The 19,060-nt window shown below is 29.6% G+C and overlaps 1 protein-coding gene, 1 long non-coding RNA gene and 1 pseudogene across 8 annotated transcripts in view; all 3 read right to left on the minus strand.

The window, feature by feature from the left end:
* Positions 1–845: 845 nt before the first annotated feature.
* LOC149894833 (uncharacterized) lies at positions 846–3,221 on the minus strand. 4 transcript variants are annotated; one of them, XR_016449375.1, is made up of 4 exons: positions 3,077–3,221; positions 2,557–2,661; positions 1,281–2,424; positions 846–1,181 (listed from the first exon to the last, which is right to left on the minus strand). It is a non-coding gene; the product is annotated as an uncharacterized LOC149894833 (long non-coding RNA). The 4 variants fall into 4 exon arrangements; XR_016449377.1 differs by lacking the exon at positions 1,281–2,424; XR_016449374.1 differs by having other exon boundaries at positions 1,088–2,424.
* Positions 3,222–5,639: 2,418 nt separating this feature from the next.
* Positions 5,640–6,472, minus strand: LOC149894834 (uncharacterized; annotated as a pseudogene).
* Positions 6,473–11,856: 5,384 nt separating this feature from the next.
* Positions 11,857–19,060, minus strand: part of LOC149894835 (receptor-type tyrosine-protein phosphatase S-like) — a 66,809-nt gene continuing 59,605 nt past the window's right edge. For all 4 annotated transcript variants that reach the window (XM_090084886.1, XM_090085075.1, XM_090084817.1 and 1 more), the window contains 9 exons: positions 17,807–17,939; positions 17,587–17,727; positions 17,394–17,493; positions 17,214–17,293; positions 16,944–17,075; positions 14,239–14,361; positions 13,947–14,098; positions 13,572–13,707; positions 11,857–12,317 (listed from right to left, as the gene is read on the minus strand). In XM_090084886.1, coding sequence (XP_089941012.1) covers positions 12,222–12,317; positions 13,572–13,707; positions 13,947–14,098; positions 14,239–14,361; positions 16,944–17,075; positions 17,214–17,293; positions 17,394–17,493; positions 17,587–17,727; positions 17,807–17,939 — 1,093 coding nt within the window. In that variant the 3' untranslated portion in view covers positions 11,857–12,221. The remainder of the gene's footprint in view (positions 12,318–13,571; positions 13,708–13,946; positions 14,099–14,238; positions 14,362–16,943; positions 17,076–17,213; positions 17,294–17,393; positions 17,494–17,586; positions 17,728–17,806; positions 17,940–19,060) is intronic.

Consider the following 19,060-nt stretch of genomic DNA (forward strand, 5'->3'; position numbering starts at 1 on the left):
GATGGTTTCCACTCCCAAGATTATAAGGGTTCTCTTTCCGTCCCAGAAAAAATGGTCTGCATAACTGATCAGTCGACAATCTCGAAGAAACTTCTATTTTAAATTTATTCTTTCACAATAATATTTGCTTAAACTACATATATTACAATTACTAGCTATATTCAATAATAACAATTCATGAAATACAATTCTGTAAAAATTATAAAAACTAGCAATAAGCAACCCGTAAAACGGGTTATGGTCGGTCTGTTAATTTATAGTGGCTGTATTCCACAATTTAAAGTTGCGAAACCATAACTAATACCCTTTTAGAAAAACGCCTTCAAATTGAAAAAATTAAACCATCTGTAAAGTTAAAATAAAAAGTATGCGGAGGTAAAATAATTTACCAATTATTTAATATTGAGTAATTTACCATTGACATAGGTCATATCAGTGTTAGGCAGAACCATTTTCCTCGATATTACCAAGTTCAACGCAATACGTTTTTAGTTACTGACTCAAAATAATAACACTTCATAACGCTTTAAATTGACGAAAAAGTGAAGCTAAATTCTTGTGATATTTTTTATAACATGAACTTTAATTTATAAGATTAATATAAAGCGAACGTTAATTATACATAAATTATTAACTTTTTGGTATCCCCTTGACACATGTTTCTTTAAAAAAGGAAACTGTCTTTAAAACGTTAAGTTCTCTTCAATATCATGACACTAATAAAGGACCTCCCTTCCCCGTTTTTGCCGTTTTACCTTAATGGTGGTCAGGAGAATATTTTTATTAAGAGTAGTCAAGTTTTTGATGAAGACCTTTTACCAGAATACCGAAATGTAAAACAATGATTTACGTGTATAAGAATTTTTTCTTTTTAACATTTATAAGAATTTAACATATATAAGAATTTTTTCTTTCCTCAAAAGTGTTGCAAATGCAAACTAAGCTAATTAATTAGTTAAAAACCTTATAAAATTTAAGTAACTCGATATTTGAAAAATGCGCTAAACTACAATATTAACCACCAAATTACGTACAGCAAATTATTAGGCTTAAAATAGAGAAAACTTTAAAAAAAGTTGAACTAATTGCATACATTTATGTCATTTTAACTGACCAAAATTTACAATAAAAGGTAATCAGGTTTCTTTTTATAAATCGTATAAATGCGTCAATCGTAAATCCTAAAGAAAAAAAAAATGGAATTATGATACTATAATTACAACAACAACAACAAAAAAAACAAAAATAAAACACCACATAAAAACTGAAAATCGATTTACCTATTTATAGTAACCCATTTTGACATGGCAGTTAATATAAACATTTATCGAAAATGTAACAATAAAATCTGTTTCGAAGTACAAAAGGATTAACAATACTATATATGTATATAAAAAAAAAAAAAACAATTTAAGATATAAATTGCATTTTTACCATGTTGTCTTGGCTTTCAGTAAATAAATAAAAGCAGTAAGTTCCAATAATGAAACAACCTATTATTCATTTTTTACAATAGTCACCAACATGAAGGTGTCTATTGTTAAAAATGAATACCAACACAAAACATCACAACAATAACACATAACAATAGAATATTTACATCCTTGATCCTAAAATCCAGTGAAGATAACAAACCAAATTAAAATATGAAAGGCAAAATTAGAAAACCAATTTAAAGTTAACTATATTTATCTTTTTACTAAACATATAAATACATAAAAGTATATTTGTTTTTATGTTCAATATTAGTTATTCAATTACTTCAAACTTAGGACATGAAAACACCCTGGATTTAAAGATCAAGGTTGCATACTCTCATACACATTACGCTAAACATTAACAGACATTATTATGTGTTTTGAGAATAATTAAAAAAGGCTACACAACACAACCTAGCTCCAAAGCAGTAACTCCGCCTGGCACTAAATGCTGCCAAGTCACAACTCTGCTATAAGTACATCGCTTGGCTGGCAAGGTTATCAATCTTGCTCAACATAATGCCAAATCACACCACTTTGAAAACATGGAAACAACATAATTTAAACATATATACAACTATAAACAAATATGGTTTTATATAACATATTTGATTAATAATCTTTTCAATTTGATGAAGAGTAGCTTGTTCAGCTATTAGAAGTGGGACTGAGTGGTGAATGAAATCTTCCATCATAAAAAATTTCTATGTATTCCAGAGATGTAAAGGATTGTCAGGTTCACAAAAGGTCAAAATAATTGAAAACAACTGTCTAATTTTCTTTGGCATGTCTTAAAACCGCCTCAGAAAGAGTATTCTGCCATTCAGTGTCATCTTGCAACAGACCTTTCAAATCACATGCTACACAAAACGTTTCAAGGACAATACCATTAACAGTATGCACATCCTCCCAAGATGTTGCTCCTTTTGCTTGCAAAAGTAACAGTCTAAGAAAAAACTATTCTCCAGTTGGATTAACTTTATACATTCTTACTATCACCTTATTACCACCCCTTTATCTAACCTTCCATTTACAATGTTTATCATCAAATATAAAGTGATAAGGAATGTCTACATACGAATAGCAATATGCTCTTTCATTTTCAGTATTTAACTTAAACCATGCCATTAGGTGCATATCACGCTGAGCTGCACGATCTAAAGCCATATGTTCTGCTCCTTCTCTAAAATACAATAATTGATTTTCAGGTAGATGTTTACCAAGTCACAGCACTTTAAAAACACAGAAAGAACATAATATAAACATATGTACAAACTATAAGCACAATAAATGTGTTTAAATATGTATATAAGGTTAAATATATACTAATACTAAAATAAATAAATACCTTATATACATATTTAAACACATTTTTAAAACAATTGTAACACATATTAACACATACACAAACAGTAAAAAAACACTTTACATTATTATAAAAACACATTGATAAAACAACTATAAAGCACTTATTACCACATACACATACATATCAAAAAAGCATATATGCAAACAATGTGTGCAAACAAAAATTTTTAAAATGATGCGAGAAAATTTAAAAAGATACAAAATATATATTTACAAACAATAATCTTTACCTTCTTTTTTTTCTTCATAAGAACTGTAATCCTCATAACAAAATTTAACCTTTACATACAATAACATGTGACATGCGTTGTTAGTGTTGGCACAAAATTTTAATCTATTTTTCTAAATTTTCTAAAAAAGAACAAAAATAGTTAATAGCATCACAGAAATTTCAAAGTATTAATATAACCCTTTTATGGAAATAGCATTAGTATAACTTTAAATAACATCCATACCCCTATTTTCTTTCTAAAAAATAAAAAAATAAAAATAAAACTGCTAAAAGAAAAACTAAAACAAACAAAATCTAAACGATTCAAAAAATTAAAATCCTTTCTACTTTAAATCCTTTCTACTTTATCTAATAAAAATTTTAGTCCTTTCTACTTTATCTGATAAAAATGTATATATAACTATTTCATATACTTACTTCAATTATAATATGATATATAATTGATTAAGATGATTCTTTATGTAATATATCTAAACTAATAATTAAATTTCAAAAGGAATAAAGTTTTAACTCGCTCAAAAGATCTTTCTCCAATGGCCGCGTGCATTTGAAGAACGCGCTCTATTAAAGCCTAGTAACTAATTCAAAGCCTAGGAACTAATGACGAAACGACGTTGAACATTAAACGTTAAACGTTAAACGTTAAGCATTTCTGTAGGAATTATATTATGAATATAAAAAGTAAAAAAAATAAAAATAGAATTTGATTATTTATTAAATTTTTTTATTCACTAAATTATTTTTCTTTCCAAATTAATAATTTATTACTCAATAAATTACTTCATTTTACTAATTGCAATCTTTAAAACATGAATGAAAATTTGATCAAAAAAAGAAAAAAAAAATCAACTTAAAATACAATAGAAAAAGTGGTCATCAATTAACAATCATAAAAAATAGCACAGATTTAAAATCTAACAAAATAAGTTGCCTTCTTGATTTCATTTAAATTGAATTTGCTGCAGTTCCAAGTAGACTTCATTATCGATTTTATTGATAAAAATTGAAACCAAGTCGTAGCAAAATTTGTAGTGATGCTGAAAGAAATCGCATTAAATATTTTTAAACATTTTTTTAGTTTTTGCCGAAATTTTCAGTCAAATTTTGATAACTTTTAAATTCAAACTTTTTTTCATTGTTATTTGAGCCGCACGTTTTCAAATTGCTCCAACATTTTGTTGTTATGTGGTAACAGCTTTTTAAAGAGCAGTATATTTTGAAAATCAATGAAGATCAAAGCATCTTTAGATATTGAAAAGTTAGTTTTACAATCTTTACTACAGTCAAGTTTTCTAGATTTTTACTTCATTGTATTGATTAAAACAGTTTGCCTCAGCTTCCGATAAATTCGAAGTAATGTCAAAAACTTTTAAAAAATAACTTTTTTTGACTATGAAAAAACAAATTGAACAGCTCGTTAAAGTTTTTATAAAACTTTAAGAAACATAATGTATTTATTTAAATGAAAACAACTGAAGCTAAACAATCGGAAATTTGTTGTGATTAGGAATAGATTTAATGTTCTCCATCATCGCTTACTTTCATGGCTGTTGAGAGGGGGGGGGGGGGGAGGGCGAGTGGACGGTTACGATTCCCGGGGCCCCGTGTGTGCTAATAAAGTCTTGTTTATCGCTTCCAAAAAATATTAATGGCAAAAATTATTTGAGTTTTTAACATAGTATGCTTCTTTTTTTTCTTTCTATTTTTCTTTTCTAGAATTAAAATTCGAACTTTTTCAATGGAATTTTTTTCAATTAAGATTAAAATTCGAGTTTTTTCAATCGATGTCGTTAACTTTTCTTTGTTAATTTTCTTTTTAAAACGTTAACAGTTTTTAAGATTGCTTGACTTGATTTCTTGTTAATGCTACGTTTTAAAGTTTTCAGATTGCACCTCGAGAGCTGAAATTCCAACAAATTCCGTTTCATTTCTTGCACTTTATGGGTCCGCATTAATGTTTCCATTATTGCAATAGCCATCGTTCAGTGTTTTGAAGAAATTGTAAACCCAACGACATTTCCTGTAGATAAACACGTTAATCTATTCCCTACGTATTTATTAAGCTTCTGTTTAAAAGATAAAGAAATTGTTTCTTGCGATTGGTTAGTTTGGAGCAAATCTAAAAATGCTTTTTGCAATACAACAAAAAGAAACGATTTCTGATTATTTGTTTAGTCACAAAATATTATGTTAATCTTAACATAATAACATAAAATGCTTGTTAACATAGCACAAAGTAAACATAATGTAATAATATAAAATTGTTTTATAACATTGAGTAAAATAAGTCTCTTTATATACATATAAATGCTATAAGTACTGTTTTATTTGCAGCTGCAACACAAAAAAGCACTTATCAGTTTATGCTTTCCAGTGCATGTTTCGCCGTACCAATTCCTGCAATGAATGAATTGGTTCCATGGCACTTCAGACTTGTACAAAATTTCACATTTTTTTCAATTTTTTAAAATTTCATCATTAGTTTCATTTTTATCATTACTTGAAACAACCTAAAATGGATACTAAGCTATAAATGGTAAACCTTTATTTGTTTTTTAAGTCTATAGGCAACTTACTATGCTAATGCTAATTGAGATACGTTCAGTTTTAACTTGTTCTGATCTTTGATTTTTCAACAGAGATATTGTGTGCTCCACAACAGGGGCGCTGTTAGAAGTGCTCTGGTCTTGATTAGTCACTACAGCTGCTATGTAATTTTCATCTGTGAAGATGTGATGATTAAAAGGATGAATATTTGATTTGCAGAAACCACTTTCAGCTTTACTCACTGAAGCAGCCTCGCCATAAGTAGTACTAAAAAGATTTCCAAATTCAGCCTCTGTTACTGGTCTACCAGGGTGTTGGTGATGCCATGTCTGTACAACTGAATTGTATCTCAATCTTAGTGATTTAAATATTGAGATATCTAGAGGCAGCATTTTATGGTTAAAATGATTTGGAAGGCTTAATATGATCACATTTTTTGTAAGTGCCTTTAATATTACTTTCATACTTTTTACATGACTGTCTTGACCATTTAATATTAGTATTGTTGGTGTAATGTTATCTGATGGTTGTGTAAATTGTAAAAAGTGATCAAACCAGATATCAAACAGTTATTCATTTATCCAACTTTTTTTTTATTGGAACACCAAGTGCTCCTTTGGATGCTTGATCCATGAAAGATGGTTTCATGCATAAACATGGAAAAATAATCATGGGAGGTACATATGCTCCAACAGCATTCAAACAACATAAAAGGGAAATTTTTTTGCCTTTTTCAAGACTTATTGTTGCTCATACTGATCTCTTTTCTTTCGGGCAACAATCTTACCTGAGAACCCAATTTCATCTGCATTAAAGATGTACCTTGGTAGGATTGCAATTGCACCATGTTAATTAAATAGTATTGACTCATAAGCATCAAAAAAAGTGATTAACTTTCTCTTTGTTAAACCCTGATGCACGTACCATGGAAGTTGGTTCTGGTTTTCTCAAGGATAAATTAGAGTTAGGTTTTAAGAAATGAACGTATCCAATCTTTTCGACACTGCCTATTTTTGTGAAACTTATGTGAAATGCAATTTACCTCACTAAAAAAATATACAAGACGCCTTATTTCCATTTTTGTTAACCCGAACAGTCTTTTTTCTATTTCAACGATAATGCTAACTAGTTCAGATACTTAAGAAGAATTTAGTGCTTTTGGTTGACCAAGATTTTTTTTTAAATCAGCCCCATTTTTAACTTTGAGTAGGTAACGTCTCAATGTCTGTCTTGGTGTTCTAAATAATTTTGCCGCATATTTCTGACAACTCTTTGGTGCCTAATAGAAGGGGGGGGGGGGTTTGGAATAAGCAGGGGGGGTTGAAAATATCACTAAAACTTAATAAGCAGGGGGGGGCTGGAATAAGCGGGGGGGGGGGGGGTTGGAAAGTTTCGACTTTTTTTAAATACTTAAAGCAATAACTAAGTAATGTTTTTGTTAATTATTAACATATATATTAGTGCCTGAAAAAAAGTAAATATATAATAAAGAAGTACTAAAGTCCAAAGAAGAAATATCAACAGAAGTCCAGTTCAAATAAGTTTCTCTCTTTACATATTTTGTAAAATATCAAATATGTTTCCCTCGTCCTCTTGCTCAACATCGGTATTATCATGAGCCTCTTTTATTCGTTTCTTGACGCTTTTTCGAGCCTCGTAAAAAGCTGATTTCATTTTTTTTTAGATATGGCTTAAAAATAATACTAGTTTCATTTTCCTCAAACACCTTCTGCAGTGCATCTAAAAACGTTGCGTCCTTAATAATCAATGGATCATCTGAAACATTTGTCAGTGATGGAATGGTATTGGAAGGATTAAAAAATTGATTTGTCTTGGATGGAATTTTTTCTAAAATTTAATAGCCGGGGGGGGGGGTGGAATAAGAATGTCCTGGGTGGAAAATTTTTGAGAAATTAATTAGCAGGGGGGGACGTCTATAAGGCACCAAAGAGTACTTCTAAATTTCAACATATCATCAACTGCTTTTTTCAGATTTTCCAAGGACCATATAGCTCTTGAAAATTTTGATTCATTATTTCTTGGCATCTAAATTACAGGTAAGAAGTGTTTTCGACTTTATATAGGTATATTTGATATAGGTATCGATTTTGTATAGGTACCACCAATTAATTGAAAAGTGTTTTCGATTTCTTTAGTAACTCACTTTAGAGAAACGGATTTAAACGCGACAAGCTATGGAGTTGCAAAATAAAACCCACGATAATATGAGCATGCTCGTTTTACCTGGAAATGGAATAAGTTAGTAGATAGAGCATAAAATGTTCAAATTATATAGATCCCACTTGATAAGTCCCACTTGATAACTTGATAGTAAATAAGTTTTCCTATAAGAAAATGCAAAAAGAACAACTTTAACAACAAGAATAAACTACACATATCTTTTCTTCGGAATCAAGAGTATTTTGAAAAACCAAATTACTTTCTTGCGTTTTAGACACCCGTTAATAACTGCATACCGCTATAAACTTAATAAACTTCTTTATGCAGCTACTACATAAAAATCATTATAAAAACACCAAACTTCTGGAAATTCATTGAAAGCAAAATAGAAAACTACGTGTATGCTCATATTTTCCAGAGGCTCATATTACCATTATTTACGCTAGTAATCCTCAAAGATGGGCAATATTAAAAAATAATACTGAATGTTATTTGCACACTATGTCAAATACATGGTAGTTTGCAAGAGTTTTTTGCTGAAAAAGTTAATGAAATTAAAAGAGCAATAGACGCTGTTTTGGAATTAAACTTAACGTCAGAAACTCGATCAGACCTTAACGGAATAAAAAAAGTATATAGAATCTTTTGAATGCTTAGCACTGGCGAAAATATGGCACAAAGTTCTTGCAGTGATAAATTACAGATGTACTGTTTTACAAGCTCGCAATGCGACAATTGATGATGAATTAAATACAATAAGAGATAGTTAGGATACTATTTTAAAATGAATGTAGATTGTTGGGCACAACTTTAAAGATAAACACAGAATTTTCAGGAAAAAAAATTTACTAGAAAGAAAAAAAACAGCGCACAAGTTTAAAAAGGACGCCGACAGAAGAATTCAGAATTAATATTTTCAATGTTTTCATGGATAGCGTGATTGGAAATATAACAAGAAGATTTAATGCAGCAAAAGAAATAGATTCTTTATTTAATGTATTATGGTTGTTCCGTGACTTAAATGATCAAGAAATATGAAATAAGTGTGAAAAGTTGTAAAATATGCATGAAAATGATATCGATGATCATCCTAAAGATGAAATACTACATTTAAAATCAATTTCATGACATTATACAAAATATTTCTCTTCAACCCTTTCAACTATTAAATGAAATTAAAAAAAACAAACTGGATGTGCTGTTTCTAAACATAATTGCAATAAGGCTATTTTGCACAATTCCAGTGACAGTTGCTCAAGCAGAAAGTTCTTTTAGCGTGTTGAAAAGAATAAAAAATGTATTTAGATCAGCAATGACACAAAATCGTTTAAATGACTTAGGACTTTTATCTATTGAAACCGAAATGGCAATGAAAATTAAGTTTGAAGAAGTTATTGATTTGTTTGCGAGTCGAAAGGCTCGCAAAGCTCTATTATGAAACAGTGTTTTACTACAGGGTAAAACAGTGTTTTACCCATAGATATATAAAACACTTTTATATGTTTTATATATCTATGGTTTTACCCTTTAACTACCGCTAAATAAATTGTGCCGACTATTTCCGGCGCTTGAAAATAAAAATAATACCATGCCGGAATATTCCGGCTGCGTTACATAGACTTTCTTATGATATTGGATTTATAATGCGGCTTTATTTTAATACGTTTTCAAAAATGCCGTTCAATAAAAAAGTTTACTTTTTGCAAGACGTAAAATAAATATCTATTAACTGTAAAAATTGTGTTCTGTTTTTAAATTGTAAAAAATTTAAGAAATAAAATATTTTAATTTAGTTGTTATTATTTAGTTGAACTAGTTAAGTCCATATAACTATGTAACTTTATGATATTATTTTAATAAAAAAAATGCTAAATGTTTTTTCTTATTTTATTATATTTGCGACATCAACCTTTTTTTACATAAAAATAATAGTCATGTTATTTTGCTAAAAAAAGAAAATTTTAAATACAGTATCTTTTTTAACTACGTAACTGCCTATTTTAAAAAAGTTTTCGCATTGAAATTTCAGTTATTAATAATCGTTATTAAAATATTAAAGCTTATAAATAAGAATTAGGGTTTACAACAATGCACCTTTTGTAAACAAAACATTTTACAGAATTTCTACAAAACTACACTAATTTTACGGAAGATTTAACCGGTAAACTTAATGGTATAAATAATTTTTTATTTTCGGCCGCTTTTGGTAGTTAAAGGGTTAACATTATTTTTTGTACACTTTTTCCTAACTGTAACTTTTAAAAGATTTAAATAGCCTTGATTTTAAAAAAATTTAATCAATTTTCATTTTTAATTTTTAATGGCCAGAACACGCTTTAAGCGGTCCTGGGTATATGATTGATCATAATGAAAGCCCGTTAAGAAAACTTTATTTCATGTATAAAATGTGAGAGATGCTTTTTACCACATTTTTACTCGTGAATAATATTCATGTAACTTTTTAATTTAACAAAATGAAAAATACTTTGTTTTTAAATATCTAAAATATATAAGAACTAAATCATTATTCAAGTTCAGAGTTGCTTACAATCTTTTCATTTTTTTAAACCTGTTTCTGAGCAAATCAAAATCTCTTTCAATGAAATTTCTTTTCTTGATGACTGATAACTATCTTCAATGTGATCAACATCCTTGTGACTTTCATTTCCACTTTGTTACTTAAAACTCTTTGAACTATTTAGTTTTTGTATTTTAAATATATATTAATGCTTATGAATTTGATTGTTTATGATTTATACTTATTTTGTACTAATCTGAGTTTATGAAATAAAAAAAATACAGAGGGTGGTAATACTTTCTCACTGTATTTTACTTCGATTGAATTTCGTCTATGCTTTATTTCAGCTTGTTCAATTAAATGATTGAACGTGCTCTTCCTAATCGAACATCACATGGAAAACAGAAAGTTCTCCACTAAAACTTGAGAAAACTTTATTAATCACAAAAGTTATATACGGCGTGTGAACCATTAGCGAAAGCGAAACAAAAAAACGTCTCTGGAAGGTTTGCTCAAGTGAAAAATCTTATTAAATATAATTTCCTACAAAATTAATTGACTTCCTATGAAAGTTGTCACAAATGGTAGTGGCTAATGTTTTTCTTATTGCTTTTGAATTTATTTATCGAAATAAAAATTTCAGCTCTCATTTCAGTGCTGAAGAGCATTTCTTTTGTTTTGTTTGTTTGTTTTTTTTGCGAAGAAAAGTCTTTTTAAAAGATCCGGGAAAAACAAAGCAGCTTTTATCGGACAACCAGGTCGACCAACGTTTGCTTCGGAAATCAAACTTTATGTGGAATTTTTGTCCTAGCTCTTCTCAGAAGTATATTGGTCTACCTGAGGTGAGTGAAGGAGATATCGGATGATTTAAGGCTGCTGTTGTAATTGATAAGTCCAGGTTTGTAAAGAGCTGCCAATACAACGAATCATATCACTCAAAAGAAACAAAATTAAACATAATTAAACCACAAATACACATGCATAAAGAATCTTTCCTTTTCTCAAAATGAGAGTGTATCTTTTAAAGGTTTAGTAAGCCCTGGTTTCAAACTCTGCCAACTTGAACTTACTAAACTGTGAAGTATACAGAAAGAAAAAGTCATTGGTTCAATTTTAGTGCATTTTTAAAATTGTTTACGGTAGAGGAACCTTGCTGTTCTCTTACAGTATATCTCTAAACTTTTTCCAGAATAATGCACCTCACTACCAAAAGTGAGATTGGAGCTTTTAAAAAATCGGTAAGATGGTCAGAGTTACATTTTTACTTAAAAATCAGGAAGAAATCAATATTAAAGAACATTTATAAAGTTGAATTTTTTTTTTTTTGGTGAATCACATTGTGTTAAAGCTGTGGATCAAAAACGAAAAGTAAACAACTATGAAAATTATTGGGAAGTATCCTCTGCCCATCTCAGAAAATGGTCAGCAGAAGCTGAAGCTGGTCAGTCGACAATATACTAACGATATAATAACGATATAATAACGAATATAATGTAATAAAGAATATAATAACGAAAATATAATAACGAAGCTTTTTTTTTAAATTTATTCTTTCAAATGCGTATATTATATATATTGCAATTGCTAGTTTTGCTCAATAAAAAATAAATCAGAAACTTTTATTCAATAAAAATTTAAAAAATTATAAAAAACGTAAAAAAAATAACAAAAAAAACAAATATAGAAAATTGACTACTTGTTGATTTTGTAAGTAAAAAGGAACTTTTGAAAAGTAAAAAAAAAAAATTAAAATGAAAAATTCAAAATAAAATAAAAAAAGCTATAAAAAAAAGTGAACGTTAACAATCATAAAATTTAAAATTTAAAAATTCAAAATTTTAAAATTTAAAAATTCGCACAGATTTAAAAATGATTTCGATAAGCTATCTTCTTGATTTCATTTTGAGGGAATTTGCCGCAGTTTCGAGCAGTCCTTATTATCGAATGTATTGATGAAAGTTGAAATCAAGTCATAGCAAAACTTGTAGTGATGCTAAAAAAAATTTCATTAAAAATAATAAAATTTTTTCTATTCAAACTTTTTAATTTTTGTTAAATTTTTCAGTCAAATCTTTTAATTTTCTATTTTTGATTTTTTATATTCAAAACGTTGTTTACATGTTGCCATTCAAACACATCGATAACTTCTAATATTAGGATTTACTTTTTTGCTCAGTTTGCTTAGTTTGCTCAAATTGATTATTTTGACGAAGTTGTTTCAGCTTGATGAGCTTCTACACACAACTGAACGGTTGAAAAATGGAATGTTTTCATATCAAATATAAATGCCAGTCCTTATTCAAGTCGATATTGTAATAAAGGTTTACGCAAAAGTAATTTTTTTTCTACAGTTACAGAATGTAAACTAAAATATAAACATAAAAAGATTTTGAAATAGTTTAGCTCAAACTAGGAATAGTTTAACTCAAATTAGGTTATCACACCCAAAAACCACCCAAAAAATGTTAGGCCCATAAAGAATTCTGCAAGAGGGGTGACCACTGGAAAACTACAGCTTCTTTAAAAGAAGTTAGAGGCATTTTTACATAGCATTTATTACATATTTGTTATAGAACATCTGTGACATTTGAGAGCTGCGTTTGAATTTAAAAGGATTTATGTGGTATGCGACTGTCCAGATAACTTGAATAAGAAAACAAGAAAATAAATACAACTAGTTACATAAAAAATTCTCATTCGAGTGCCACGACTTTGAGACTAGCGGTTACTATGGACCCTTTTCAATCTTCTAAATCTCTCTAACTATTTTCCAAATGAGACATTCGAATAAAGTTTAAGTGAAATACTGAAGCCTTAAGGCATTTGCCTTAAACAAACATGGATTCTCACTGTGTAAAAAGCCCTTAAATAATTAGATCACTGTCATCTCCATATGAAACAGCCATCTTGTGTGTGCCGAAAAGCTAAACAAGAGTTTTTCTAACGCACGGGCCCTAACCAAATGCCTGGTATATAAAGAAGTGTAAAGAGCGTACACGGAACAAAAACCGCAGATCCGCATTAAAACGCCTTTAATGACAATTTAAGAAAAAACGTAAAATGACGAGAATAAATTTTATTTCATTTGATTCATTAAAAAGATGTTTATGCTTTGGTGGACAGTGTACATTTATGATTTTGTAAACAGGATAAAATCAATGCAAGGTTTAAAGTTCACTGACAGCAACACAATTTCTCAGGAAAATAAAAGTGAGTATTTTGAAATGATAAAAACTCAAATACTTACGACATTGTTAACGAATTGAAATCGCGACGTTCTTAACATTCTTACAATTCGGAAAATATCAACAGAGCGTTCCGTTTTCAAATATTGTAAAACCAGTGCGCAAGCGAGGTATGTTCCACTTCGTGACGCTCCATCCCTTTTAAAATACTTCACATTAAATTTTGTTTACTATGATAGTTTTAAGAAGTAAATTTTTTACAAAGTGTTATCAAACTATTTAAAACACATTTTTCACTTCAGCAACAGCAACCTCCTCTCCAACCTCCAACAGCAACGACCAAAAAAAAGATCCAATCAAGTATTAATAACTAAAAAAAATCTGAGATTTTCATTAAAAGTTTTTCATTGAAAAGATGACGCAACTTTTGAAGTTACCTGCATACCACAACCACTGAATTTCCTTCATGCTTGCACTGCTGTATTTCCATCTGACTTATCAAGGCTATAAGTTCATTTGGATTAGCAGGCACGCCACAAATTGGCCAATTGAAGTATAGAAGTGTACATTCAACTGCATCTTTGTCTCGCTAGAAAAAAAACTAAATTAGACAAAAAAGTATGTATAAAGAGTAGACAAGCCATAACTTGAGAGAGCAATCTATAAAACAAAGATGAAAACAGTTCATATTTAGCGAAATTAAAGAACCTAAGGATATCAGCAACTTACTGTGGAGCTTACAAGAATCTTTTTCTTTCTTATGCACCCATCGTCAACTTGCTGCTTAAACACGACACAAGCATTTTTATACATAACTTTATCATTTAACGGTCCATGAAGCTCAGGAAGTCCCTAAAAAAATTATAAAGATATATATTGTTATCATGTTGTTATCATACATATATTGTATCATATTGCTAATATTGTTATCATGTTTAGTAAATTTTATATTAATACTTTAATTTATTACTATTTCATTATTTTATTTTGTTTATATAAATACTTTAAATAATTACTATTTCAAATTATAATTTGGGTGTTAACATTACATTTAATTGATAATTCTTCGTCTGCAAAACCTTAATGCATGTAAGTAAAATGATGCGTGAAAACAATTACAAATTAATGCTAAAAAAAAAAACTGCTATAATTTAATGTATGTCAATAAATTTATACGGTGTGTCCAGAAAGGTTTTACGAGGGCGAATTTTTTATGAAAGTGTTCTATTGCCAAAGCAAAAGATTTTTTTAAAATCTTTTTTTTTGTTAATTAGAGTTAGAGTTCCACTATTTATTGGCATCTTTTTTGTGCATGTGCAACACCTTCCCTCTCTTCTATTTTGCATGTGCGACACCTTCCCTCTTTTCTATTTTGCATGTGCGACACTTCCCTCTTTTCTATTGTGCATGTGCGACACCTTCCCTCTCTTCTATTGTGCATGTGCGACACCTTCCCTCTCTTCTATTGTGCATGTGCGACACCTTCCCTCTCTTCTATTGTGCATGTGCGACACCTTCCCTCTCTTCTATTGTGCATGTGCGACACCTTCCCTCTCTTCTATTGTGCATGTGCGACACCTTCCCTCTCTTCTATTGTGCATGTGCGACACTTCCCTCTCTTCTATTGTGCATGTGCGACACCTTCCCTCTCTTCTATTGTGCATGTGCGACACCTTCCCTCTCTTCTATTGTGCATGTGCGACACCTTCCCTCTCTTCTATTAAGTTTAAATTTGCGATTTTTTACATGGGAATATTTATAAATATTTAATAAATAAAAAATTAAGTTTTTAAACGAATTGTGTTATTTTTGATTTATTTAATCTATCCGACTTCTGTTTTCTCTGAAAATGATAATATTTGCTATTTAGTAATTACATAATACACTAACAAAAAAAACATGTATAAAGTATTAAATAATTTTTTAAATAATTAGTGCCAAGTCTGATCTGGTAAAATTTTGACCAAATGGACAAGAAAAGTATCCCTTTGAGCGTTAAATGGCAAATTGCTGGTTTAAATAAACAAGGAAATCAATCTAATGTTGGTATAGCAAAATTAGTTGGTATCTCAGAGAGTTACATTCGAAATACATTAAAAAAGTTAAAAGAAACTGTCGAAGGTTCATATATTGCCATTAAAAAACCACTTTTGACTGTAAAAGACTATATAAAACAATTGACATAGTGCCGAGAAAGAACCAACTGAAGAGTGAAGAATGAAGAATGAAGTTGAAGAATGGTCTCGGTCATTTTTAGTGATTATGCTAATTTTGTGGTACTAAATAGCAAAAGAAGGTTTATGTAAAAAGATAAAAACCTGAGAAGTATTCATCTCGCTATGTTAAGGTGATTTTCCACTCATCCGTTTTAGCTACGGGAAAGGGAAAGGGATGGGAAAATTAATCACGTGAGCATGCGCAGTTTGTAATTTAATATTGAAAAATACTCACTGCGCATGCTCACGTGATTAATTTTCCCATCCCTTTCCCTTTTCCGTAGCTAAAACGGATGAGTGGAAAATCACCTTTAAACCAAGGTTAAAAGCAGGTGGAGGCTCAGCTGGAATGTGTTTCTCACAAGGGTCCAGGTCTCAGCAAATATAAACCGGAAGAATCAATTAACAAAGATACACTAGAAAAATGATTAAACCAGCCAGCAATATTGTTTAATAGAAGAAAAAAAAATTGGATATATCAGCAGGATTGCGCCACACCATACTTCGCATTCAATTCAAGATTGGTTCAATGAGAAAGGCTACAAAGTTATTCCTTGGTATGTTCGGTCGCCTATTTAAATCCTCTTGAGCATGTATGGAGTTAAATTGATGGAAAACTTGCAAAGTATGAGATAACTTTAGTTGAAATTTTTAAACGACAGTTGTTAAACATTTGAGCAGAATTAGCTAAGGATTATTGCATGAGATGAATCAATGCTTCGTTACATCGAATTATTCATAAAAGCAAAAGGAGACTACTTTAAAGATTAATTTACCTTTTTTTTTGTAAAGCTTTTTTTCAGTAAATTCAATTCGTTTAAGTTTAATGGCTAGTTTTTGTAAAATCAATTTAACAATTATATTTTGCTCTTGGATTTATATATATATATATAATTTAAAAAATTCCTTTAGCTTACTAAAGGTTACTTAACTTAAATTTAAAAAAAACCTTTTGTTTTAGCAAATTTTATCATCAAAAAACTAGATCAATATCATTAAAAAATTGCCCTTAAATGGTCAAAGTGACCCCTTGGTTAAAACTGGATGGGGATTTAAATGGTGTTCTACTTAAACGTTTTCAAGAATGCGTACTACTGTTCATTATTGCCTAAACTTTTTGGACGATAAATTTATGCATGTAATTTAAGCCATTTTAAAAAAACAAACGTGCTGAAAGATCAATATAAAAAAACGTCATCGCCACTGCCTTTTACTCACTGAATCTTCGGTAATATCATGAAGCAAAACAATGGTATGAATTTTTTTCTGCAGGATCATGCTCCAAAAATCTGCAACCGTTGAAGGAAGTGGGTGTTGCGTAGCAATAAATTCATTTTCAGTTTTGAAACCCTATTTTAAAGAAAGATTTCAAGATAAGTAGTTTTCATATAAATGCGATAGTAACGTACATTTACATACGCATAAATGCAATACAACTTTTACATTACAGATGCGCAAGATAACAATCAATCTTCTTAGATAACTCACTTGAACATAAACAGCATTTATGTAATCTCCAAACTCATTTTCGTACATGCTTTCAATCAGAACAACGCGTTTATCGTCACCTGGTTTAAAACGAAAAATGTTAAAAATACAAATCATTTAAAGCTTAAAGAGTTTTAGCAATTCACATCTTTCGGATTACAAAGAGAACAAGAAACCCACTTGGCAGAATCATTGGATCGCGGTTCTTTAGCTTGTTGACGTCTTTTAAAGCGTTCATGGTTTTATCAACAGATGGCTTTTGCGTGAGAAGATCAAGATTCTAAAAGAAGTTACATTAAATGCTTTTTTAAAAAAATTCAAACAAGTTTTGTCTCGAGCTGACACAATGAGAAAAAATACAAATATGCATTACTATTAGTTGGACGCGCAAACGATCCAAACTTAAGAACTCATCTTGTGTTTTGGCTTGCGTTTGATAATCTGCAACAGTTATCTCATTAAATCCACAAGTCAGTGACTCATAAAGTGCTCGGTATACTAACTTGTACTGATCCTATATATAAAATCATTTCAAAAAAAGATCCGGAAAAAAATTTTTTGCAAAAAAAAAAAAAAAAACTATCAGAACTTACCTCAGTTTTAATGACGTTGAGTCCTTTGCTTCTCACAAAATTAACATAATTAAATACATCCACTTTTCTCTGGTGTTTTGCCAATTCCAGCATAGCATCAACACAAACAAATGTTCCGCTGTTTTTTTCAGTGCTGCAATCAAAGAAAAAAAAACAAAAGAAAACTTTCAACTCGCATATTAGCGTAACATAAAACTTTTATTACTAATTATGATAAATAAAAATCATTAAATGTTCCTAACATTCAGTTGCAATCTGTTACCTTTTTGAAAAAATAGTTCAATGTCCTAATGACAAAAATTAGCACTGTGTCTAAATTCTGCACAAATTGATTGTCAGTGGAGTAACTTTAGAAGGGGAAGAGAGTCAAGGGAAGCCACTTGTAATGATGTTATGTAAAAATGACTTTCTCTTTCAATAATATAATAAGATATGGAAACAATTTAAAAATAGCACAATAAACAAGTGTTCTGTATATTGAGCTGGATTGAGTTTAAATTGGTAATTGGATATTAATAGCCAATTAATGATTCGAACTCAGTGTAGCTTTATGCAGACGACCTCTGTGGGATATCCATTTACCTAACATATGTTTTATACAAAACTCAACCATGTAAGTTTCAGTTTCGCGAAGGTTATAGAAGTTGTTATTAAATTTACTTCAAACAAGCAACAAAAAGAAAAAACAAATTTTAAAAAAAACTGAGTAATTAATTTGGTCATTTTGTAAATTTTTGTTTATACTTTTTAGTTCTGCATAAATTGCTTATCAGAGGAGTATCAAAAAGATTTTTATAGTGCAGAAGCTAACTTGCTATTTTATAGTGCAGAAGCTATCTTTCAATAAGTCGTTATACAACAATTACTACTGACACATTAAATATGATCTTTACATAGCTATATGCTCATTTAAATTCTGTTGGCATATTTTTCAGATGGATGCACTTGTAGAATGTCAAAGACACATTGGTTGGCAGCTGTATTTATTTACTTTTCTGATATTAAAGAAAAAAAATTCAGTAGAGAAAAAGTATAGATAGGACTTGAAAAGACGTTTCTTATTATTTGAAAAAATTTTAACGATTGCCGAAACGTACTGAGACTAAAGGAAAATTTTATGATTTAGTTCAAGTTTGAATTTTGTAAGTTTGCAAGGACTTCTACTAACAATGTTATGCAATTACGAATTTCTCTTTATAATGAAAACAAGATTTAGGAAAAATTAAAAAATAACACGCTAAATAAGTGATCTGT

Source organism: Hydra viridissima, unplaced genomic scaffold (genome assembly GCF_058129835.1).
Source record: "Hydra viridissima isolate aposymbiotic clone 2 unplaced genomic scaffold, HvirCarnegie_v1 scaffold_1, whole genome shotgun sequence".
NCBI lineage: Eukaryota > Metazoa > Cnidaria > Hydrozoa > Anthoathecata > Hydridae > Hydra > Hydra viridissima.